Source organism: Callorhinus ursinus, unplaced genomic scaffold (assembly GCF_003265705.2).
Source record: "Callorhinus ursinus isolate GAN/ISIS: 27379988/994484 unplaced genomic scaffold, GSC_fseal_2.0 scaffold40, whole genome shotgun sequence".
Classification (NCBI taxonomy): Eukaryota; Metazoa; Chordata; class Mammalia; order Carnivora; family Otariidae; genus Callorhinus; species Callorhinus ursinus.
Genome location: NW_027397102.1, coordinates 11,109,440 through 11,135,891, shown reverse-complemented (window position 1 = coordinate 11,135,891; position 26,452 = coordinate 11,109,440). Strand labels below are relative to the sequence as shown.

Below are 26,452 nucleotides of genomic sequence, written 5' to 3'. Positions count from 1 at the left end.
CACTCATTTGCAGAAATCTTTCCCAAATATTTGATTTAATGTTTTTACTTTTGGATGTATATTGGTCTATTTGGAATATACGTAGATTCTTTTCTCAGGATTAGGTTACTTAAGCAGGAAAGGAAGTTTTAGTTTTCTCTATAATACTAAATCCCAAGTCTTAAAATGAGCACCTTTATAGTATTTCATCATCGTTTTATCAAAAATATACATTTTTGAGGAATAATCATTCCATAGTCATCATAATTGTTTTAAGTTCCTAGCTCATGTTATTAATGCAGAAAATCTACAAGACATTAAATTGTGGACCAAATTACCTAAGAGCAATTTTAAGTAAAAAGTCTTTTAACAAAGAGTGAACATTACAACAAACTTAAAATAAATTCATAAAACCTTGAAGTGCAATAAATGCTTTTTATTGTATGCTCATTTCAATGAGTAACATTTAGAAATAATAATCCCACATAACAATGACAATCTTATTTTACAGCGTATACATCATTTACAGCCACATAACACACTATTTTAAATTTTCCAAATTTAATATTCTGAAGTTAAGAAAGATAAAAAATTTATTCTCAAGGAACAGATTCTTATCTGGTGCAAAAACAGAAAGGTGAACATTATTTCAAACACAAAGCCACAGTATAGAATAAAGTAAAATTACATTTTAATTATGTTGAACAGCTGAGTGTAAACATGAAGCAACTATAACTTAAAAGTACACATCATATGCATTACATTTATGAACAGGATTTTCATTAAATTTCCCTAAACCAGCTTTTTATATTAAGCGCCATTTTGATTTGCAGCATGCTAACACAAAGCGTTGTTAAAAGGATGCATATTTTAAATTTATACACTGTAAACTGAATATCCACCTCCAAACTCTTGGCAACACAGTGTTTTGTTAAATACTGCATATATGCTGCCTCACGTTGAAAATGCATGTTAATAATATGGTATATAGATTTTAAAAATCAAAATTTTCAATAATGGCATAAAATTGCACCTTTAAACATTACAGCAAGTAAGATTAAAATAATCCTACTTGCTGAGACTGCCCTAAAAAGAAACTTCTAAACTTTGTTTTTAAGAAAACTGTGTTCTCTCAATTTAATCTTTAGATCATTAAGAAATATAGTGCTAACTTTATTTGCAACACTATGGCTGCATCTGTTTTAGAAAGCCACATTTGACTCAAATATACTTTTGTCATATATGCCATACTGAAAAATCATCTTGAACATCAGAAAAAAGGGAACTTTAATCTTAGACTTCACTTTAGACTTCAGCAAAGAATGCTGTATTTTAAACATCCTATCCTGTGATAAAATCTTAGCAGCTCTGAAAGTCTTTTTGATAATGTTGAATTAATATAAGCTGTTTCCCAGTGAAATTTATTTTAACGAATACACAAAACTTTTCCCATTTCTGGAATTCCAATTTTCAGGTACCATAAAAAAGGCTCAATGACTTAGTGACTGATGGATGACTGCCTTTTATTGCCCCACCTCATTTCGAAAATCACATAAAAGTGAGACTTGCTTGCCACAGCAAAGCATTGCTAAATTCAATTAAATATGAGCTTTTCAGAAACCTTTATCTCCAGTATGATCGGCCAAATAAAGTCATTGTCTTTGCTTTACACTTCTGTAGTTTAATTATACATATAATACTATTAAATAGACACTTAAGAGTTTTTCTGCAACCATTCTATGGTGCTTCTTAAATTCTTTAAGTAACTTTCAAAGGGCTATGAGATCCCTTGTCAATTCAAATATTTCAAGATCTCTAATACAAAGAATGTAAAGTTATGATTTACTATCAAGCTTTGGAACTAGATGAAACAGTTCATGAAATTTTCCTCCCATGTAGCATATCATATTTTCAAAATAGCTTCTTACTTTATGTTGATCTTATTACATAAGAGCCTCCTTGTGGTGCCTCATAATATGCTGATTTTTTTCTGATGGTCTTCGGAATCCCTTCTTGCAAAATTCACACCTGTGTGGGTAGTCTTTTGTATGTATTGATATCACATGTCGTTTAAAGCCAGATGCATCTGTAGTGCTATATTCACAATACTCGCATTGGTAAATCTTCCTTCCAGTGTGGGTCTTCATATGTTTTTTGAGCTCATTTTGTTGTCTGAACCCTCTCTTGCACCTTTTACACTTCAGTGACTGATCCTTAGTATGAACTGAAAGGATATGACCACTAAGAATAAATGGATCTGATGTTTTAAAGTCACAGTGCCTACACTGATGAATCTTTCTACCCTTATGGATATCACTATGCTTTTTGAGCTCAGAAGGACGATGGAAACCTTTTTCACAGACCTCACATTTGTGAGGAAAATCCTTAGTGTGGACAGATATGATGTGCCGCTTAAGGTCACTTGAGTTGGTGCTCTTATGGTCACAATGAGGACACTGGTGTGTCTTATGTCCTTGAAACAAATCCAGATGGCGTTGAAGCTCCCTCTCATCACCAAATGCTTGAGGACAATGCTCACATTTATATGGTAAATTGTTACCATGCTTAGACTTAATGTGAGTTTTCAGATTTGACTGATCTGCACACCTGAAGATACAATACTGACACTGATATGGCTTCTCACCAGTATGGGTTCTCATATGTTTCTTGAGTTCAGAAGGATGTCGAAAGCCCTTCCCACACTCAACACAAACATGAGGAAAATTCTTGCTGTGAACAGCCAGTAAATGTCTGTTTAACAGTCCTTGTTCTGCAGTTTCATAGTCACAGTATTTGCACTTGTGCATTTTCGGCTCCTTGTCTCTTAATATAAGTTTATTTGAACTCAGTGGACTAGCCTCTCTGTATCTTCGTGTGTATTCTGTAAATTCATGGGTTTTGTCAACTTTGTTTATAAGCTTATGGCTTTCCAAGTGGTTATGGAAACTCACTTTCTTGTTAGTTGTAAAGTCACAATCTGTACACTGGTATTTTTTTCTCATCAAATGATCAGGATGATTCTTCATGTGTCTTTTCAAGAATCCCCTGGATTTAAACTTTTTTGTGCAAATATGGCAAGGGTATACTGTCAGGGGCTGTCCATCAGGGCCTATTATAACAGCTAGGTAAGAAAAAAGGAAATTGTGACATTTGGCCAGGTGTTTTAAAGGGTTTTACAACAAAGGTGCGAAAATTAGCTGGTGAGAACTATACTAGTAGAATAAAATCCTGTAGGATAAAATGCACATTAAAAGCAACTTATGATAAAATAGCTCACTAAAAAGTAATAAGCATCTCTGTACTATAGACTACTCACCTGCCAAGATTTTATATACATTTTGTAAACTAGAAACAGGCACCATTTATTGTGAAACCAACCTGAAAATTCTCTTTGAAAACATCATTTGGGTAAAGAGCAAACAAGCATAGTTTTATTAAGTACCAAATACTTTTAAAAAATCCAACTATTTAAATCAAACACAGACAGGTATATGGAAGTGGGACTGCACTGTAACAACTAACTATTTCCTTTGCTTACAAAAAAAAAAATGACTTCCACATTTCAAATCATGGTAATATTCATGAACAACGTATTAGTATTTTACCTGTTTGCCACTGCCTGGTTTCTCCCCTTCTCCTCTTCTTGGCTTTTTGTTTAAGTACTTTATTTGTATTAATGCTATCACAAATTTGAAGGTACTGTGCTGCCGTACTACTTCTGCTTTCTAATGTTGAGTCCAAGGTATTTCCTGGAAAAAAATTGATACACTATTAAATTACATATTTATACTTTTTGGTTTTGGTTAGATGAATTACTAGATATGACATGGTATTAAGTTGCCATTGTGGTGCTAAATTTCACTAAGTATAGCCATATTCTCTCTTTTATACCCTTATATACACACACACACACACATAACTGTAAACACTTTAAATAGGGTATCATGTGAAATTAATTTTTAAAATATCTCAGTTTATTCATCCTAAAGCAATAAATAAAGTGAATGTAACATGAGAGACTTTTATGGCCCAAACAAAATATTGGCATCAGATCAATTTCTCACCAATGAAGGCTGATGAAGTTAAAGAGACTTAGCAAAGAAATATACATGTGTCAGTGAACCAATATGGTCATGGTGACAATGTGTAATATATAACAAACAATATATCTCTTGTATATATGCTTTAGAATAATTTAATTAATATAAAAAGTATTAAGACTGATTTTAAAGACTAAAATAGACATGGTGGGCAATTTACCACACTTTCAGTGGCATCAGTGTAAACAGAATAAAGTACTTAATAAAATCTCAGTTCTCACAAATCTGTTTTGTCATGCAATTTAGTTTAAAAATGTAGACCTGTGGGGCACTGGGTGGCTCAGTCCTTTAAGCATCTGACTCTTGACTTCAGCTCAGGTCAGGACCTCAGGGTTGTGAGATAGAGCTCCCCCTGCTGAACCCCATGCCAAGCCCCGCGTTAGGCTTCATACTCTGCACAGTCTGCTTGTCCCTCTCCCTCTGTTCCTCCCCCTGATCTCTCTTTCAAATAAATAAATAAATAATAAATAAATAAATAAATATCTAAAAAAAATGTAGACCTGCAAAGCCATTTAGCTTATATGCTGTGATGTATTGCCTCTCATCAATTCCTCTGACATCTACATTTAAATTTAGAGTCAAGTATCTCCTAAAGGTAGAAACAGAAGAGTCAGACATTTTATCATGAGAAAAAGTCTCTTTGCTTAAGAAAATAAAAAGAACTATCAACCATGGAATAACACTATATGGAGTATGTATTATAACTAAAAAGAAAAATGAAGCTGACACATGGGTTTTATTTAAGCTATATACATCTACTGGTTGCCACAGAAATTAAGAAAACAGTTCTGCCCCAAGGAAGATATTAACAAGTGGTTGATATCATGGATAATTTTGACTTTTTTGTCAAAATAATTTCTATTTTATAATTTTCTCCATAGCAACCTTTTATGATTCAGATTGTAAGTTGCCCAACATTTTTATCTTGAGATAAATCTAAAATGAACTGCACTCACAAAATTACACACATTATGTCTGTATATAAATTAATCAATTCCCAAAAAAGGCAAACTCCTATGTAACTAACTAGATAAGATATGAACAGGCAAGCCAGAATCTAACATATGTGTCTGTACACACAAACCAATAACTGCTTATTTTCCAAGCAGTATACAAAACTGGCTATTTAACTTACATCTCACATATAATGCTCTCTCACCTGATGCTTGACAATCTTCATACCTCCGGGAAACTCTTCTTTCATCTCCTAAAAAAAAAAAACAAACTAATTAAAAACTTATATGCTGAGTATAATGATTACTAGTGGATCACATCTTAATCTACAAAAATCTTACTTTGACCACTGTTCCTTGGATTAAAAATTTTTGTTGAGTTCTTCCACTCCCATAGATTAGATATAATTTCACGCACTGAAAATAAGGGCTACTGTTAGCATCCTTGGAACTGTTAACATCCAGAACAATCTTACATTTTAAGTAAAAACTGATTAGATATTTCTGCAGAATACACTCAAAATTGAAGATGCTCAATAAACGACTGTTGAATGAATAAACCCTTGGAAAAACCAAGATAAGATAATGCATTTGAACACCAAAATTTTTCAAAGTAAATAGTACACCTGGACCATCTTGTAAATTAAGTAGGAATGAGGTAAAATAGAAAAAAAAAAAAACTTGCTAAATTTACCTTCCATTAGATACTTTGTAGAAGAGCATATCTGGATTTCTGTTTCTTTTCAAACCCCCAAAATCTTATTTGTGCTGTTAATACATGAAATAAGTTTTTGAAAAAAGGGAAGGATCAATTTTCAAAGGATATTCCTATTTTAGAAAAATAAAACTTTTTATGGTACTCACTTATACAGGTAGGATTTTAAATAAATCCTACTGAAAAACAACAATGCATTAAGCAAGGCTTATTTTGAATAACATAAGATATATGGTAGGAAAATCATGTAAGTACCTAGAGATTAATCAGTCCACAGCAAAACATCTTATAATATTAGTCAACTCATGGGGGCATTAGCACAGCATATTTAATGACCTAAAGGCTGATCAAATAGATATGTACTTATCAGGTGAAAAAATGCCAGTGTCCTACCATATGCCGCAGCCCAGACAACAGGGACAATTGTTTTATTAACATCAGAGTCCTCAAGCTGAGTCTCAGGGAGAGAAGTTCCTTCCTCTTCCCCTACAATGACTTCCATGTAAACTTCATCTGCTATTTCAGCGCAACCTAAATTTTAGAAATAATTGCTTGTTTATAACCCCAAATATTTAATAAATGGGTAAAAATTCCAAACAATTTAAATCTTTCAATTGTCAAGATTTCAATTTGGTTAATTTAAAAATGACATTAGGCACTTTGGAGACTAGTGCCACTAGGAGACAATCATTTATCAAAACTCTTATTCTCCTCTTAGAACCTATCCTATGAAAATGACTTTTAGATTATATAAAACATGTGCGCTTGAAATATACTGACTGATTTTACAGTCCATTGGGCATTACAAATTTGTAAAAAAGGTTGCAGTCCATAATTCTGCCTGATTGTTCTTTGGAACTCAGAAAGCATTTCCCATAGAATCAATACTAGAAAGTGGTCCTTGCTACCCCACATACTGTAACTTAAATGTAGTACTGTACATACAAAGGAAAGTAGTAAAAAATACTAGTAATTGAAAAAAATGTTAAATAAAAAAATTAAGATCATGTATATATGTAATATATATATATACACACACACATATATATATACACATAATACATATGGAAGCTGGTGCTCACGAGTATGTGGACACCCTATAAGAGGCAGGATTTTCGGAGACCCTACTGAGAAAAAAAGCACCTTGAGACTCATTTTTTAAAAACATAGTATTGGTATAAAAAATTTAAACCTAGAGGGTCATTTAGTGTATTTTATGTGATATAACCTGTTTAGATTTAGGCTGTTAAGTAAAAACTTGGCTTGAATTTATGCTTTTCCTTTGATTCACATACTGGGATCTTCTAGTCACTATGGAAGAAATGTGAAAAAAATGTAGGAAAAAAGTGTCCCTCTTCTCCCAAGTTTACCTTCTTTCAACTGATGAGAGACACTGGTCTGTTTTCCACATCCCCAAGGAATTCTGGCATCAGCTAACCTAAGCTTCAGTCTCCCACCTTCTATTGTGCCCCTTTACTGACCAATGAGTAAAAAATAATAATAAAGAATTTAGAGGACAAATAGAAATTATTTTCCTCTTCAATCAAATCCTCTAGACTTGTTTTTATATTTTCAACTGTGGTGTATTATTCATGTTTGGAATTGGAATTCAGCTTCCCATGGCTTCTAGGGAAGGAAATCTGAGGAGTGGAGATCAGAGTACAGTATAGGTAAAGCTGAGTATCATCCAGGTAATGCACTGAAGTGGAGGCTCTTGCCCTTCAAGGGCAAAACAAGCTTTTATCTCAGCGTGTCAAGAAGACAGAAGAAGCCTTAGGGAAGGGTTGCATTCTTACACTGAGGTGAGAAGAAAGTAGGCAGAGAGTAACATGTCTTTGTAAGGAAATGGGCAGCATGGCAGGAAAGGAAATCTGAGGAGTTATTTTCACCCTATGGTACTCAGCCCCAAGAAACCTTAAGCAGCAACTATTTGGAGACCATTAAAGGCATAATAGAAGATTCTGGCAGCTTAACTTATTTGGAAGCATACTTACTTATCTAATCTTTCAGTGACAGAAAGAGAACAACCAGTTAGCCCTTCCACTGCTAAATCCAGAGAGAGGCCAACAGTGTTCACTGCCATGTGGAAAGAACACTGGCAGTAGTGTTAGACAGATGTGAGCTGAAATCCTACATTCCTCACTTAATATTGAAATGATCTTGGGGAATTATTTAATATCCCTGAGCATTTTTTTTTCCCTCCATAAGACAAAGATAATACCACCTACCTCGGAGAAGAGTTGTATTAAATAATATATATGCAACATATACAATAACACACAAAATAGATGTCCAATAATTCCATATATATTTGTGGGCTCTAATGAAGTCAGGAACCATATATTGTTTATCTCTATATCCCTAGTATCTGAGACACAGTATTTCATGTTTGCTGATTTGAACAATACATGTATGCATGAATGGTCTAAAGGACCCTTTTCTTTTAAATTAATTACAGCAAAGGTCAGACTTATTTTATTGAACTTTGTTCCTATATAGTGCTTATATCTCTCAGATTGCTTAATTTTTTTAAAAAAAGAATTCAGGATGGCTACTGACAAGTCACTACAGTGCCCTTGTACTGATATCTTACTAATATCATCTTCTTCTTGAGAAGAATCTTTAACTGCCATGTAAACCATCTTCTCCCGCTGCATTCGGCTCTGGTCAAGCACTCCAGCTACAGAATGTCCATTGGTGTACTCACTCTCTGTGACAATTTCTGTTCCACCTTAAAAATTAAATCACATGTCAAAATAGAGAAGTATCATGGAATAACTCCCTAAATTAATAAGGATATATAAGAAATATTTTCCTGGGGTGCCTGGGTGGCTCAGTCGGTTAAGTGTCTGCCTTCAGCTCAGGTCATGATCCTAAAGTCCTGGGATCAAGCCCCACAGCAGGGTCCCTGCTCAGTGGGGAATCTGCTTCTCTCTCTGCCCCTCCCCCCACTCGTGCTCTCTCTCTTACTCTCTCTGTCTCTCTCTCAAATAAATAAATAAAATCTTAAAAAAAATTTTTTAAAGAAATATTTTCCTTTAGAAAAATATTCCCCAAAATATTCCAATATAAATTTCTAAGTGTCAAGAGAATTTTCTTACAAATTACACTCTGAATTTTCAGTAACCACTGAGAAATAGCAACAAATGTTAACATTTACATTACACACATGCCAAGCACTGTATTAAGTCTCTAACATGTATTTTGCCCATTTAATCCTAACAATAGCCCTACGAGGTAGTTATTGTCATTATGGCCATTTCATGGATGAGGACACTGAGACAGAAGGAGGTTAAGTAACTCACCAATAGCCACTCAGCTAAATGGCAGAACTAAGATTAAAATCCAAGCAGCCTGCCTCTAACCTGACCTTACTCAATATAACTTCCTACTCTAAATCAAATCCTCTCCACTCATTTGTTTTTATAGTTCCAACTGTAATATTCTACTTATATTGAAAGAATCCAAGAACGACATATTCTGCATTCCTGCTTTTTATTCATATATATATTTTTAAATATTCCATCCCCAAAGAAACCTATAAAAAATCTGTACTTTAAAGACAATTTTAGAAGTTTCCAGAAAATATAAGAATTAGTTTTAATTCTTATTTTAGCAATAAATTAAGATTTGTACCTATTTCAACATCATCTTCAGCCTCAGCTTTAAATATATACACTTTTATTACTTCTGAACCAAATGCGTCTTCTTTAACATCTTCCTGGGAACCATCACTGCCAATTTTTAATGGTGTGTTCCCCATATGCTCTAATTTTTCCCCAACATCATCCACTGTAAAATATAAAGAGGAAATTATTTTGGTCAAAAAATACTATTGACATTTAGTGGATGTTAAGCATAAGTGCAACATGAATGTGTTAATCACCTATTCGCTATATTCACTTAATGACTTATTATGCAACTATTGAAAGTGATATGATTCATGAAAAAAATATACAAGATCAGATATATTACATGATCATAACTATATAAAAACTTATTCAGAGATTTTAATTTATATATGAGATACTTAATAACCATGGGGCTTTAATTAAAACAGTTTGAGAAATGATTAAATCATCTTCCATTACATTCAACATTTTAAGTTAAATCCTAACACCAAAATTAACAGAAAAAATCAGAACATACATAGTACTCATAAAATGAGCTCACATAATTCTCAAATGAAATAGCAGTATTTCTAAAACAAATTAGCATATGAAATTTAGAATTAAAAAATAGGAAACAGAAAACAGCTAAATTATTTTATAAAAAGGGCTTTTCAGAAATTATAAAAATAAAATCTTAATACTTTTAATTTCTGTTGAGCTAGTGGATGACAACTTTAAACCAGAAATTTCGTGTATGTCTATATTTACTAACATATGCTACACTCCAAAATCATATAGAAAGGTAAAGCAACAATATTTGAGATTACTTACATTCTAAGTATACTTAAAATTTTGATTCTCTGCTCTAGAGTCTTTAAGAATAACATTTATTTTCACATGAATACTGTGCACAAACTATGCAGTAAAAATATATTAATAAACTTTGTTCTTTGACCATAAATATTAAATATATTCCCCCAAATATTATATGCCTACCATTTTTTATTTCAATGTTTGTACCTATAAAACCTGAAATGTAATCTAAATCAAAAATCTCCTTCTTATTATGTATATCATAGCATCATATATGAAACATAAAATCCTAAAGTCTCTGACTATATCTAAACAATTCCAGAACCTCTTAAAAAAGAATAAAATGACATAAAAAAGTTATTAGTTCAGTACTCTTAAAAAATGAATTTCAAGGGCGCCTGGGTGGCTCAGTTGGTTAAGCAACTGCCTTCAGCTCAGGTCAAGATCCTGGAGTCACGGGATCGAGTCCCGCATCGGGCTCCCTGCTCAGCAGTGAGTCTGCTTCTCCCTCGGATCCTCCCCCCTCTCATGCTCTCTCTCTCTATCTCATTCTCTCTCTCAAATCAATAAATAAAATCTTAAAAAAATGAATTTCAAGAAGATCTAAATGGGTCAAAGTCTAGATTTCCCTTACCTCAGTTTCAAATCTGCTACATACAAACTCAAAAATATTCTTTTGGCCTTTCAAAACAGTGAAAGACGGTAAGTTTCAGAAATTCTTTTTACAATGCAAAGCTACATTAACTTTGTGATAAAATAAAAATGATTCCATACTATTTAAGAGTTCAAATAGCCTGTCTATTAAAGGTCCTAAATGATCAAAATAAATAGAATAAATATTTCCATTCCATCATAGCCCCTAATTCTATTACTATGTTTTTTGGCAAAATTCTTTTGGACAATGGGACAGATTAAAATAAAAGAATAAAAGATGAAGTATCTGATATTGATTTAGTAGCTTCTTTTAAAATATGTTAAATTAAATTAAAACAATGACATCACAGAAAAAATTAAAAGAAGCAAGTTAAGCTTTCAGAAAATGGTTTCTCATTCCTGAAAATAAAGACATAGGATATACAAAAACCTCAAAAAGTGTCCAAAATATTAATTTCTTAAGTTGGAATAACACAGTAAATTAATAAAATACTGAAAATTCACTCATTTGATAAATACTGCTTTATTATAATTGAATGGTTGAAAGTGATCATAGTTCCTTCTGCAACAAACTGAATTAAAACTCTAACTCACGAAATTTAAGCTCATGAAATGAAATACACATTTTTTGGTCACTTCTCAATAGTTTTGTACCATAGCTTTTACTTTAAGTACTGAAATAACTGTTGCTATTCCGATTCCATTTATACCATGCCTTAAGGTCCATAGTTTAATGTATCCATTATTTTCTACTTAGATTCCTCAGAATGAACAATTCTGAAATATATTGAGTAGCCAAACTTGGTCTGTATTTTAAGTTCATAAAAGATGATAAAGTTATTAAGGATGTTAGTTTGCAGTTTTAAAAGATAAACCATTAACTTAACCAAGATTTATTCTATATTCTTTGTAATAGAAAGTACAAAGTTAACAAAGACTTAATAGGCAATCAAGTGATTTTAAGAAATGGATCCTCAAAGATCTTCTTAATGCAAATAATACTCAAAATACCCCAAATTAAGACTTAACCTTTTTGCTTGTTGTAAGGCTTGCAATATCCAAGTCCCACAGTGCTGTTTCTTAACCCACATGACATTCCAGACAGTAATAGCAGGTAATATTATACACATCACAGAATTCTACTGGTGCTAAATGTAACATAAAACAGTAAGATGCATTTTTGGCAAGTTTGCTAATGTTCAATATTCTTTTATATAGCTCAATAGCACAATTTGATTAAAAATTCAATATTCCTTTTAAAAGCTGAGTAGGCTTTTTACTGTACCTCTTTTATGTTACATCTACCAAAATTATATGGTAGATATGTTATTATCAATATAGAGTATATTAATGTACCACAGAGATGGGGTCAAGCAATATGTAAAGGATTTATATTTCACAGCACTGAAACAAGTTAGTAACATTTAGATTACAAAAGTGTTCTACTCCCAGATGTATACCCAAGAGATCTAAAAACATGTCTGCACAAAATCTTGTACATGAATCTTCACAGCAGCATTATTCATAATAGCCAAAAAGTAGAAACAACACAAATGTCCATCAGCTGATGAATGGATAAATAAAATGTATATCTTTATAATGAAATATTAGTAATGAAAAGGAATGAAGTACTGACACATGACACATGCTACAATATGGATGATCCTTGAAGGCATTAGGCTAAGTGAAAGAAGCCAGACACAAAGGGCCACAAATTACATGATTCCATTTATATGAAATGTTGAGAATACACAAATCTATAGAGACAGAAACTGGATTAGTGGTTGCCAGGGGAGGGGGAATGGATGGGGGGGTGACTGCTAAAGGGCATGGGGTTTCTTTTTGGAGTGAAGAAAAAATTAAAATTGATTGTGATGATGGTTATACAATGCTATGAACATACTAAAAACCACTGCATGACTTAAATGGTGAATTTTATGGCATGTGAATCATATCTCAATAAAGACATTATATTAAAAAAATACAAAGGTGTTAACTTTTCTTTTTTGACCCTTGAAATGGTGAGGTTTGATGAGATCTCCCATAATGACCCTACCAAGACACTTTGTTTTATACAAGATTATGTTCCCAAAAGAAAAATAAACTAATTTTATAGGTAAAAAACAATTTGAATGCATTATATTGGTTCATTATTTAATGGAACTTCCCTCTTCCAGTGCAGCTTTTATAAAGGAAATCATCATCCATAAATGTCTTATGGATGTTGGGTATTTTTAAAGAAGAGCACACCTAGGATAATTTTAGAAAGGTACAGTTATTCTATATTAATATCCAAGTTACTTAAGCACAAGTGGGAAAACCTAACCATCTGCTAAGAATTTGTGACATTTGGCCTGAAAGGGGAAAAAACCTCAAATGCACCTCAAATATGACAGAAGACAAATTCCCTACCTCTAAAACTCAGCTATTGATAAGATTTCCTTATAGGAATATTTAGGGACTCAGGAACAAGACAAAGGTCTGTTTTAGGTCCTCAACTTTATCTCTTAGATATTTTGAAAATTTCTATCTTGGAAAAGAAACAGAAAAGAGGACTTTTTAAATTAACATTGAGGCCTTTAAGGCAATTTATTCTCTTAACTCCTGTAAGATTCAATGGCCAGGAGAAACCAAGAAAATGAAATGAAGATTATGAAGGAAAAAAGGGAAAAACTAAATCAAAAGAGAATAAAATAAAATAAGTGAAAATGGTAAAGAGTAACTGATTCCAATTTGAGTATAATAACCGTTATAAAAATGGTCAAGGATCTGGGTGGTGGGAAAATGGGTGACATAAAAAGGTATTTAATTTTTGTATATTCCATTTTCTACAATAAAAAACTGCTTAAGTTTTAAATGGATTTTTTTTAAAAAGTTGTTGCTGTTTCTTTACTAATGATTAAGGAGTTAATTAATTCCCAGTCTAAATTCCCCCTAAAATGATTCCACAGTAGTCCCAGCATTATTCGAGCAATACAATTTTCTTTCTAATCTTCAGTTTACTCTTATTAGAGTAAGTAAGTAAGTAAGTAAGAAGTCCTTTGCATTTGACATATATGGCCATATAAAGATAAATACTGTAAATTAAAATATTCTAGAAACTCTTAAAAAAATCTTTTGCAGAATCAAATCATAGAAGATATGTTAAGGTTTGACAATTCACAAAACATATAATGTCTAAATTTTAAACTACTCTAATATCAAAGAGTTTGATCTGACAAGTACTTTTTTAAAGGCATAATATTATTTTGATACAGAAAGGCTGCCAACTTTTGTCACACCATTTTATATGATCATAACCATAGTTTTTTTTTTAACATCAGGTTAAGATGTAAATATGGAATTGCTTTAGTAATGGACATCAATTTAAAAAGAGGTAATAACATTTGCAGACAGTATTTTAGTGGCTTAACTCATTCCCTTAAAAACAATGTAAATATTCACTTTCAAAAGTGGTTATAGAGGGAAAAAGTTAACATGCTAGACTTCAGAATCATATTTACAAATTAAATAAATCCAATTGGTTTTTAGTTTTAAATTCACTGATACACATATAACATACAATCACTTTATACACACATACACATAACTCTACCTGTTGATGTACTTCCCAATTAATCCTTTTTTATTTTAAAAAGAAAAGAACGAAAATCCACCATGAAAAAGTGAAGTTTTTATCTAATCTTTATTACTTCCAGCATGATCCCTTCAAATTTTATAAAAAATAGACCCACTTCTTCCTCAAGCTCCTTCAATAACTCATCGTGAGATTTTTATTATTGTTGCTGTTCAGGCAAACCCACCACTTAAAATGAGAACAAGATATTTCTATCTTCCTCCTTCAGATAAAATGTCTTATAGACATCATAAAACAATCTGAAATAAACACAGTATTTTTTGCTTAGAATATACACATGCATATTTAGGCAAACAGAAAATAAACACAGGGAGAATGGCAGAACACAATCTGAGTTTAAGATTTCTTTTTCAAATATCTAATAAATTAATTACACATTTCTTAATATATTATGCTTAAATTCCTAAGGAAAACTGAACTGACAACTCCAGTACCTGCTATAATAAAAAGAAAGCAGTGGCTGCATAAAATAAACTTCCCACTTTGAAATATATATATTTACCATTAAAAATTTTATCCGTTAATATTCTTATTGAACCTTCCTTTTTGCTCTAAGATATTAATTACATTATTTTGCTTAATTTTGGGTATGATTTTCATTGAGTAAATTAAAAATATGAGCAAGTTCACAAAAGCATCTCAACAACACAGCTTTGAAAAAAATTATTTTTCAAAAAGATTATCCCCATGATTTTTATTGAATAGATAGATTACCCCATCCCAGAAAACCTTTCCAGGTTATATATAAATCAATTTCCCAAGTAATTTTGTCTTTTGTTTCACTTACAAGATATCATTAAGTAGTCTTCAGAAGTGCTCTTGACATCATCATCATCATCATCATCATCATCTTCGGTTTTAATAGTAACTGAAGAACCAGGAACACCACCAGCTGCTTGAATCACAGTTTCTGTATCTGAATTAGTTACAAGAACCTCCTCTGATACCATTGTGGGAGAGTCAACTCCTGAAACACAATCTTGGACCACATGTTCTAAGTGTCCATCAGGACCAGTAACAAGATCAGCCACAAAAACCTGCTCAGGTACTCTAACAGTTTCTGTAATTAGCTCAGAAGTCAAGATATGATCACTATCATCTTCCTCTAGATCTTCTTCAATAGCAACATCAGCTTCAAGTACAGCTTCAGGAACAATTACACCTTCTGTTACTACATCAGTCTCAGTGATGATATCAGGCCCATGGACAACTTCAGCTGCAAGGCCATGATCAAGGGTTATCCCATCATCTGTGACAACATCAGAAACTAATACAGCCTCAGGAACTGAAACAACAATATGGTCTCCATCGATATGCGCAGTACCAGCCATTCCAGCCACTATAATACAAACAATTATCCAAAAAAAGTAAAGTTATTTTATTAATTAAAAGTGCTATATTTAATGTATCAGAAAACATAAAACATTTTAAAAATATGAAATAGTTCTGGCCAAACTATCATTTTTTAAAAACCACTGACAAATTAACTGCAATAAAATCCATCACCAGGGGCACCTGGCTGGCTCAGTAGGTAGAGCACATGACTCTTGATCCTGGGGTTGTGTGTTCAAGTCCCATGTTGGGCATAGAGCTTACATAAAAGTGAAAAACAAACAAACAAACAAAACAGCACCAACCAGGCACTGGGGTGGAGGTGGGTGAAAACAATGTTAGTAAAATCTAAATTAAGACCTTAAAAATAATGCACTTTATTTTCAAGTAAAACATAAAAGCCACAGTGAGATATCACTATATTAGAATAGCTAAAATAAAAAAAAAAAATACCACCACAGGTTGGTGAGGATACAAAGAAACGATCTGTCATACATTGCTGGCAGAAATGTAAAATAGTAGCAGTCACTCTGGAAAATGTATGGCAGTTTCTTACAAAACTAAACATGTATTTACCATACAACCCAGCAATAACACTCTAGGGCATTTTCCCCAGAGATACTAAAACATATGTTTACACAAAAAACTGTAGATGAAAATTCATAACAGGTCATAGTAGCTATTACACATAGTAGCAAAAAATTGAAAATAACCCAAATGTACTTCCAGCAGATGAATGGTTGGTAAAACCAACTCTGGCCCATCTTTACCATGGAATACTACTCAGCAATAAAAAGAAGGCAGACTATCGATACATTCAACACCTGCATGAATCTCCAGAAAATTAAGTTAAGAATCTCCATAACTAAAGGTTATGATACCATATAATGGGTAAATGAAATCAATATAACATTTTCAAAATTATAGAGATAGAAAACAGATTAGCAGTTGCCAAGGGTGGGGGTGTGTGTAAATATGTTAGCATAGCATATATCTGGTAATGGAATAGTTCTAGATCTTTATTGTGGTGTTTACAAAAATCTATATACAGGATAAAACTGCACAAAACTATATACACTCATACAAATACATGTAAAAACAATGGTGACAACTTAAGGAGGTCTTTAGTCTAGCTAACAGTAACGCACAAATGTTAACTTCCTAGTTTTGATATTGTACTACAGTTATATAAGATGTCACCATTAGAAGAAGAGGAGTACAGGCTACATGGGACCCTATGTACTATTTTTTCTACTTCCTTTAAGTCTTGTATTTCAAAAAATTAAAATTAAAATAAAAAGGACACACAAACATAAATGGGTACTAATATGTTTAATTAAGTTAGTAAAATATGACAAGCTGGATATATTATAAAATATGCATTATAAACATAAAAGTCCCTAAACACCTCTATCTTATAAGAATTACTATATTCAAAAGTGGAAGGCATCTTTTAACATGTGATTTTGGGGGAAAATCCCAACTCATTCTAGAAAAAGATTTGGTTTGATAAAATTCATATACAGGGACTCTAAATTGCACAAAATTCTAAGCTAGTAAATCTGCAGGAACAAAACTTTAAACAATGTTTTTTTTTGAGTAGCATGGTAAACACCAACTCCTACCCCCTTTATAAATGTAAAAGTGTAAAATCCCTTCATGAGGAACTCTTAAATTTTGCCTCACCGAAGTGTACAGGAAACAAGTTAATAGAGTTTATGGACCAGGTTATAACAAAATTATCTACACTAAATAATCTAATACAAAGCCTTCTCCACATAATGATCACTTTCTATAAAGTCATATCTGAAAGAGTGCCATTTGCCAATGGTTATTATTAACCAATTCATTATGGAAGTTAGTTAACAAGTTAGGATGGAGACCAGTGGACATTATTAATACTCTTACCCATCAAAAGATAAGGCGAGAAGGGAAAGCTACCTTTCAGAATATCTTCCTTTCAACCCCTCTGTATTGTTCTCAGTATTCTCAAATTCTTGCCTAAACCACCAAAGGATATAGACTCAATCTTGGAAATCTGGTAGACAAAGGGAGTATGTATAAAACGAGTACTTCCTATTCACTTGTTTCTTCACTGACCATTTTGGAGACGGGTAGTTGGTGAAGGTTCAAGTTTAGCATTCAGCCAGATTTGAAATGTGGTTTTTAGCAAGGAAAAATTAAATGTCAAACCTATAAAATTCACAGTATTGGAATTCTATGTATATAAACAATAAAATTAATATGTTATAAAATCCTTCCACAAGTCAAACTTAAAATATGGAAAATTCTGGAGGTTAGTGTGGTTCCAGAGAATAGACATTAAGGAATGATGGAAGGATAGAATAACGCTTAGTGCTGGCCTGGGTTCAGATAACCTGGCTGGGAGGATTCTAGCATCTACTCTAGTAGGAACTTATAGGTCAAAATAAATCAGATCTAAGCTAAAATAAATCCAAATATGCTTGTTTACACTGAACTAAATAATAATATCAAGGATCCTAGACAAGGAACTGACAAGTTCCCCACAGCATGCTGGCAGATTAGATTACTCAGACCAAGATCCAAGATGTCTCCTATTAAATTTTGCTTTTTCCTGTTATCAGCTCATCTGTTAGATCCCATTGAATTTCTAAACAAAGTTACTTATTTAACTACACACTAGCTGTAATTATTGAGCAATGACTATGAACCAAGCAGCCTACTAATATTTTTACATATATTATCTCATTTAAGCCTCAGAACTGCTGTATAATGTGTTATCTCCTTTTTAAATATGAAGGAACTATAAAAAATATGAAGGAACTATGGTTTAAAGAAGTTAGATAAGCTTGCCCAAGGTTCAAGCTGAGGGCTGAACTTATTAACTCTAGACTGGCTTATTTCTACATGTTGAAAAGAGGAGAATAGAATTTACTTACCATAGAGACTATTTTTTTTAAGAAATTTAGAGGGTTAACCAAGTGAGTCACTATTAAAGGAATAGTTTGAGAGAGAAGGAGTAAAAAAATCTGGGGCGCCTGGGTGGCTCAGTCAGTTAAGTGTCCGACTCTTGATTCTGGCTCAGGTCATGATCTCAGAGTTGTGAGACTGAGCCCCACGTTGGGCCCCACACTGGGCGTGGAACCTGCTTAAGATTCTCTCTCTCCTCCCTTTCCCCACCCCTACTTGTACATGCGTTCTCAATCTCTCTTCTCAGGAAACAAACTGAGTGTTGCTGGAGTGGTGGGGGGTGGGAGGGATGGGGTGGCTGGGTGATAGGCATTGGGGAGGGTATGTGCTATGGTGAGTGCTGTGAATTGTGCAAGACTGTTGAATCACAGATCTGTACTTCTGAAACAAATAATGCAACATATGTTAAGAAAAAAAGAAAAAGAAGAAGATAGCAGGAGGGGAAGAATGAAGGGGAGTAAGTCAGAGGGGGAGACGAACCATGAGAGACGATGGACTCTGAAAAACAAACTGAGGGTTCTAGAGGGGAGGAGGGTGGGGGGATGGGTTAGCCTGGTGATGGGTATTAAAGAGGGCACATTCTGCATGGAGCACTGGGTGTTATGCACAAACAATGAATCATGGAACACTACATCAAGAACTAATGATGTAATGTATGGTGATTAACATAACAATAAAAAATTAAAAAAAATAAAAAAGTAAAAAGATCTATCAGTCACTCAATTAAATTTTAAAGCATTTAATAAACAGCATTAAATGGCATTAACAATTTATCTCACTAGGTAACAAATTATAAATGGTAAGAAATCATCATTTAAAAAGTGTGAAAGCAATTATATAACCAAATAACAGTACGAAATAAGTCATCATTTTAAGCATTTCCCATTTTACTAAAGTTATTTCATTTAAATGTAAATACCTGGAATTTCACCAGAGGTATAGGATACAATTTGGTATTTGTTGGTTCTATCTTGGGCCACTATCTAAGGCTGTTCTGCTATTTAAGTCACAAAGCAACATAAACTTTTTGCATAAATAAAATCTTAACTATTAAATTCAGTGGCACAGATTCCAAGGACAACCATTATACTGAGAGACACAAGCAAAGTTATTACATAAATCATGTTGTAAATTTTTAAATCTCAGGGGCGCTTGGGTGGCTCAGTCGGTTAAGCATCTGCCTTCGGCTCAGGTCATGATCCCAGAGTCCTTGGATCCAGCCTGGCATGGGCTCCCTGCTGAGCAGAGAGCCTGCTTCTCCCTCTCCCTCTGCCCCTCCCCCGCTCATGCTCGCTCTCTCACTCTCTCTCAAATAAATAAAATCTTTAAAAAATGTTTCCAAATCTCAAGTATCCTTCAAAAGAAACTGGTCTAATGAGTTTCTGAATTAAATTAATATTTCAAATTCTTAATATAGTAGCCATCCTATGCCCACCAAAAACATTCTAGAATTTAGAGATCCTGTGATGCATAGTATACTTACTTGGCTAGCTCTACCTGTGTATGCCAAACTGTTTCACAAATATCATTAATTTATGGGATTGCAAATATCTAAGTTTTGATGTTGGCAGAAATTTAAAGAGAAACTGATAGAGGCTACAATACTGATGAAACTTGAAAACTATGCTAAGTGAAAAAAACCAGACACAAAAGGCCACATATGGTATGGTTTTACTTATATGAAATATCTGGAATAGGTAAATCCATAGACAGAAATGTTAGTGGTTGCCCAGGTCTGGAGCAGGGTTGGGGGTGACTGCTAATGAGTATTAGGTTTTATTTTTCCAATGACGAAATGTTCTAAAATTAGGTAGCAGTGATGTTTGCACAACTCTGTGAGTATATTAAAACCACTGAATTATATTCTTTAAAATGGGTGAATTGTACAGTATATGAATTATTATCTCAATAAAAAAATAAGAAAAAAGAATGTACATAATATATTTCAATATGCATATTCTTCTTCCTTAGCACTAAAAGGAAGTGAAGTATTAGATGTAATAAGGTATTGATTAAACCTTAAGACATTAAGGAGGAACAATAAAAAGGAAGGTAGGAGGAAGATCAAGTAAATATTCACCAGCACTAAATGGACATTTTTTTCAATCTTAGAAAGGAATCAGGCTTTACTTGCTAACAGGCAACTTCTTCAGGACTGAAGGGGATCCGGCACTTCACCAAATGCTACAGGGTAGGTTAAATTTTGTATCATATGGAGAAAATGCTGTATTTCTTCCATTTCTAAGGTATTTTTATTTTATTTTATTTTTTTAAAGATTGTAATTATTTATTTGAGAGAGCACAAGCAGGGGGAGCGGCAGAGGGAGAGGGAGAAGCAGGCTCCCTGCTAAGCAGGGAACCTGATGTAGGGCTCAATCCCATGAGCCCGGGATCATGACCTGAGCCGAAGGCAAACACTTAACCAACTGAGCCACCCAGGCACCCTCTAAGATATTTTTAAAAGGTAAAAATTAAAGGTGACATTTCAACCAAAACTTATTTACTATACCGAAGTTCAAGTGTTCCAGTATTTTAAAAACTATTTCTGGCAAAGAATTCACAGAATTCTTTGTGAAATCTTTACTCTTCAATTCTTTGTCCTACTTCTAGAATTTATTCCTGTACTTTTTTCACCCAAAATCACTTCTAAGTCATCCATAATCAAAACAATTGACTTCTGACTCATTTAGCAGAATGAATCAATGATTGCTTTCTATTTCATCAATTCACTACATAGTCATCTTGATCTCCATCACATTCAACCTTGATCTATGCACCACATCTTTATTCATCAGACAGAAGTGTCAGGGAATCATAGAACTGGAGAGGACCTTAAATGTTATCTAGGCCAATCCCCTCACAAAAGTGAATTAAGTAATTTCCCCAAGTTTACACAGATAGTTAATAGGACTGCCAAGACTAGAAGCCAGTGCTGATTCTCAATACTGTAGGCTTTACAAGGAACAAAATAACATATTCACATTAATGTGAAAACAGTGATAGCATTTTCTTAATTGAGAAAAGTATTACTAGTTGTAATCCCCCATCCCTAATACCATCTTTGATAATTCCTTAATACCTTGTTTTCTGTTTACTTTTTATCCCAATTTACTATTTGTCTTTTCTACTCTCACTCCACTTTTCTTCAATTCTTACCACCCTATCCCTGCCTTTTATACTTTAGATACCTCAATCTCTTCTATAATTCAGACTGACCCTGCCCAAATACAGTTTCTTTGTTGACTGTGATAGGAGTCTTAACATTTCATCAAAATAACTACTGTTAAGAGGCTACTGAAAAACCTGGCCATAAAAGTAGGGAATCTTTTCTTTTGTAAAAAAGAAAAATACAATGTTATTAGAAACAACTTTCTGAAGATATTGCATCAGAATATAATTAATCTAACTTCTTTGTAATGACTGAAGTAGTTCTTTTTCCAGTTTTATCAACAATACAATTTAAAATGAATTTTAGAAAGTCAATTTAATATTTCCTACATTCAAGAACTGATTTGGTTATTTATGTAAGCTGAGTTTTTTCATTTTCAATGCCACATCACCACTATATTCCAAAGTTTCCTTACTTCAACCTTCCCACAAAATTTTAAGAATGATTTTAAGTAGACTACTGGTACATAGCTACTTTAAGAAAATGAGCCTTACAAATGAATTTTCCTAGCAAAAAAACAACTTTTCATAAATTCTCCCCTTCTTCAATATAGTTTTGATATTTAGGATGCTATGGTTTTAAAAAAGAAAGAAAAAATACAACAAAGAAAATGCTTTACCAAAATCCTGCATAATCATGGTATGGGCCATTCTACAGTCTGATGTGTGCAATCCAAGACTTCCACCACCTGAATCCATATTTAACAAAGTTCATTCACAAATCTCTGTAAAAGAAATGGTTTTAAAAATAGTTTAAATATATTTAGGCCAAAGTCAGTTGTTCTGAGAAAAAAAAATGCAATGGAAAATATGCCTCAGAACCAGGTGTGCAAATCTTATTACAAAGGAAAATAAAAACCTTGATTAGATACGTAATGTGACAAGCATAAGTAAAGAAGGACTAAGTGAAAGGAAATAAATCAAAAGATAACAGAGAATAAGACACAGTAAGGGTGACAAGCCACAGGGAAAGTGATAGAAGCAAGCAAAAGAACAAAACTGTAGCACTGACGTTCCAGTTAAAATGTAGATTATAAAAGAAGAAAAAGGAGAACAAGATGACAACAGACAATAGTTGGGATGTTTATACATTACTAGAGGACTCAGGTGTCTAGTATTAGTGAATTTCATCCAGTGGCTCTCATCCATTTCTTCCAGACCCAGCTCAGCCCTGCAGCGGAGCTCTGCAGATAAACTTGTGTTTCACCTCTGGCTCCCGGGGTTCTACTTATAATGTAAAATGTTCTATCCCAGTTTCCCTGGAGTTCTTTGAGCCAGTAAGGACTTCTGGCCTCACTCTACTACATTCTCTTGTCTCATAGTTTTGAGGACTCATGAAACATGACTGCTTCCTAAATATGGTAGAGATAAGATCAATCACATACAAACATTTAGCAAAATTGTTCCTTTCAGAATATCGTTTACTTATAATTGTACAACTGATTGTTTTTCTTTAATGATTAATAAAGTCACTCTAGCTTCAAGCTAGTTTTGAAAGCAAGGATTTTATTTCATTTCAAGTGATGTATCCTATATTTAAGATCATCAGACAGTATGGATGGAACCTAAAGTCGAATGCTGTCACTACGCATATTTCTTACAATTACATATGTGTATTTCCCCTTCAAACATAAAATTCTAAGTATATCAACCAAAAAAATCTGTCGATTTTATAAAACGTCTCATTTTTATTTAGGAGTGTTTAATAAATTGGGCTATATTGCACAAAAGATGAGGTTATATTATTAAACTTTTAGAAAGCTGCCATATAAAGCAACTTAATGTATCCTTAAGTAAGATCACTAAGATTTTTTTTCCTTGTCTTAAAGTTCTATAGGTACACAGGAGGCAGGAGAGTATAACATTTGAATCCTGTATATAAAAATCCTTACAGCAGTAGGTGTTATTTCTGTGTATCAAACAATTCAACAAAATTACTTTATATATTAACAAAATTACAAATTTTTAGAAATTCTTGGCTGTATTTTGTCTTTTTTTTTTCAAATACCACATTGTTTCCTGTCTCCAAAATGAAGCCATCAGAGGCCACGAGAGTTCATGATAAACTACCCGTATGTTCACAGAGATAAATCAAAATGCCATAAGGACTTATTTTTAACATTTAAAACAGTGTAATATTTCAACTTTAATTAGAATAATTGCTTTCTTTATCACATAATAGAACAATTACAAATGCCTTGAAATGTTTTAAACACTTAATTCTGTTTAATTATTAAATAAGATAAAACATTAGTTTGTTAATCACCTTAATATGACTGTCTTGAAGAAATTGTAGATTTTCTTACATATTGTAAAGTAAAATCTGCAGCAATTTGTTTTCGTTATTTTTCCTTCTGACCTATGTTATTTTCTTTGGGAAAACGTTCTCTTTACCTATTGTAAAAATACATTCAAAATTAAACATTTTAAAACATTTTAAACCAAATCTCTTACACAACTTAAGAATTTTCTTTACACTTTAACGCGCAGGGTGAGATTGAGAAGGGCTCAAATGCTCAAATCTGCTCATCTAAAAAGCATCCGAAGGGATTCCAAAAGAAACAACTACCTACTACAATATAAGCAACATTATTACACTTAGAATTCGACCACTTCATTAAAACAAATGTTCTCTAAAGCACATTTAAAAATCACTAGCAACACCTTATTTTGTAAAGTGAAAGAGAACCAACCAAGGGCAAGCTTTATCCTTGCCAAATCGATAGAGAAAAATCTGCACTAGCACTCAATTAGGTGTAAAAATCTTAACACATAGTGCAACTACTATAGGAAGTATCACACTGTATGAATACCCAGTAAATAAACTGGAGCACCTTTTCCCATATAGGAAGTTTAAATAGATCAATAATAAATGAGGTATGAGAACAGCAGTGTGTTAAGTATTCAATAGCCAATAGATAGCTGGGCTTCTCAGTATTCTCAAGAGTATATCTCACATCCTTATTGAATGGAGGTAGCCACTAAGTACGCTGCAAGTGAACATCTTTCAATGTACGGGGAGCAGAAATCGCAAAACAAACAACAAAAAACATTTTACTCTCGTCCGTCTCCTCCGAACAGCTCATTCAGGACCTAGCTTCTTGATCTTGATGATGTAAACAGGGTGAGAGGTAGAAGAGAAATCTTAAGGCAGCAGAGCAAGAGAATGCGAAAGTAGTATTTGCAGAAATAGGAGACAAAGGAGCTCTGGCAAGTAGCAGTATTGCAGCTTTGGACGCAACCCGCTTCCCGCATAAGTCTCCCTTTTCCACGACCATGCCAAGTTTCGATCATTTCGAGCAGAACGCACACACGTGCCCTCTTATATATTACCCATATGACTGGGTCTTAAACCTAACAAGAGAACCTTCTCTGTGGAAAGGCAGAAAGCGAAGAGACAAGAATACCCTTTCCCCTCCTCCCTCCTCTTGGTGCAGCGGTCGCCACCGCTGCTACCCACGCCGTGCTGCCCAACCCCTCATCCTCCTCCCGCTCTCTGCCCCGCTACATGGGAGACGGCTGGGAACCAAAATGGTGGTGTTTTAGTGGAGGCGACAACTGCCGCACACACCCGCCCCCCAGGCTCTGACTGCTCCCTACCCCCTAAAATGCTCGATTCGGCGCCACCTCCTTGCAAACGCCACCATCCCTCACGCATTCCAAGCCTACCAGAAGCAGCAGGCGGGGTGGGGGACAGAGAAGTGGGAGGGGGGCGCAAATGAAAGGAATATTGGGGGGTGTCGCCGAGAGAAAATGCCAGGGGGACGCCGCATTCTTCAATTCACCGTTTTGTTTTCCGCCATTTTCCCGTCACCCTAAACCACCGACGGTCACAACGACGGCTCTTGCCCCTAGTGGTTCTGGCCTGGAGGAAGGAAAGGCTGCCTGAGGGGGAAAAACCTCCACTTCCCTCAATTCCTCCAGTGACCGGCTGCGGCTGAGAAGAAAAACTGCCAGACCGAGGGGGAGGCAAAGCTTAGGGACTAGACGCCACTTCCATTGTTCCCTTCGCCCTACACTACAGGCTGGGTGTGAGCCTCTCCTCCTCTCACACTAGCGACACAGCGCAGCGGACCCAAATCCCTCCACTTTCTCTTCGGGAGTCTCCTTACCTGCTGCCACTACTGCCTCCGCCGCCGCCAGTTGGATTCTGACCGCGCTCCAGATTTCTGCGGGGGTCGGCAGCTGTGGATCTGTAAGGTCCTCACATTCGGGTTTCCGAGGTTCCGCAGCCAGAGCCAATCACAAGCTACTCTGCGTCTGGGAGGCGCGCCGCCTTGTCCTTCTTTATATCGCTGCCGACATGCTGAGGTTGCATTACGTCACGCTGCCCTTGCTGCAGGGTAGGGGGCCAACGGGAGAGCGCGCGCGCGCGCTCAGGAAATCAAGAAGCCCGCGCTGGGTTTGTGCTTGGAGACGCCGCGGACTTGCAGTGGGTGGTGGGTGGTGGGTGGTGGGTGGTGGGTGGTGGGTGGTGGGTGGCGGGGGAGGGCGCAGCGCGGGCGAGCCCAAGTAAAGACGCTTTGGATCTTGGGGCG

General features: G+C 34.4%; 1 protein-coding gene across 9 annotated transcripts; it reads right to left on the bottom strand.

The window, feature by feature from the left end:
* Positions 1 to 405: 405 nt before the first annotated feature.
* Positions 406 to 26,206, bottom strand: ZNF711 (zinc finger protein 711). 9 transcript variants are annotated; one of them, XM_073880928.1, is made up of 11 exons: positions 26,027 to 26,206; positions 24,181 to 24,308; positions 23,005 to 23,266; positions 22,535 to 22,639; positions 15,250 to 15,801; positions 9,384 to 9,539; positions 8,341 to 8,478; positions 6,141 to 6,278; positions 5,239 to 5,286; positions 3,585 to 3,728; positions 406 to 3,100 (listed from the first exon to the last, which is right to left on the bottom strand). In XM_073880928.1, the coding sequence occupies exons 4-11, from the start codon at positions 22,611 to 22,613 to the stop codon at positions 1,923 to 1,925; spliced, it is 2,433 nt and encodes an 810-aa protein (XP_073737029.1). In that variant the 5' UTR covers positions 22,614 to 22,639; positions 23,005 to 23,266; positions 24,181 to 24,308; positions 26,027 to 26,206; the 3' UTR covers positions 406 to 1,922. The 9 variants fall into 9 exon arrangements, with proteins under 9 accessions (XP_073737029.1, XP_073737028.1, XP_073737032.1 ...); XM_073880927.1 differs by having other exon boundaries at positions 23,010 to 23,266; XM_073880931.1 differs by lacking the exon at positions 6,141 to 6,278 and adding an exon at positions 5,375 to 5,449 and having other exon boundaries at positions 23,010 to 23,266.
* Between the last annotated feature and the right edge of the window lie 246 nt (positions 26,207 to 26,452).

Coding starts and splice junctions, on each gene's coding strand:
- ZNF711 (XM_073880928.1), bottom strand. CDS start 22,613: ATGGATTCAGGTGGTGGAAGTCTTGGATTGCACACATCAGACTGTAGA. Junction 5,287..6,140: donor TGTCTGGGCTGCGGCATATG/GTAGGACACTGG, acceptor TTTTTTTTTTAG/GAGATGAAAGAAGAGTTTCC. Junction 3,729..5,238: donor TGAAGATTGTCAAGCATCAG/GTGAGAGAGCAT, acceptor ATTTTTTTCCAG/GAAATACCTTGGACTCAACA.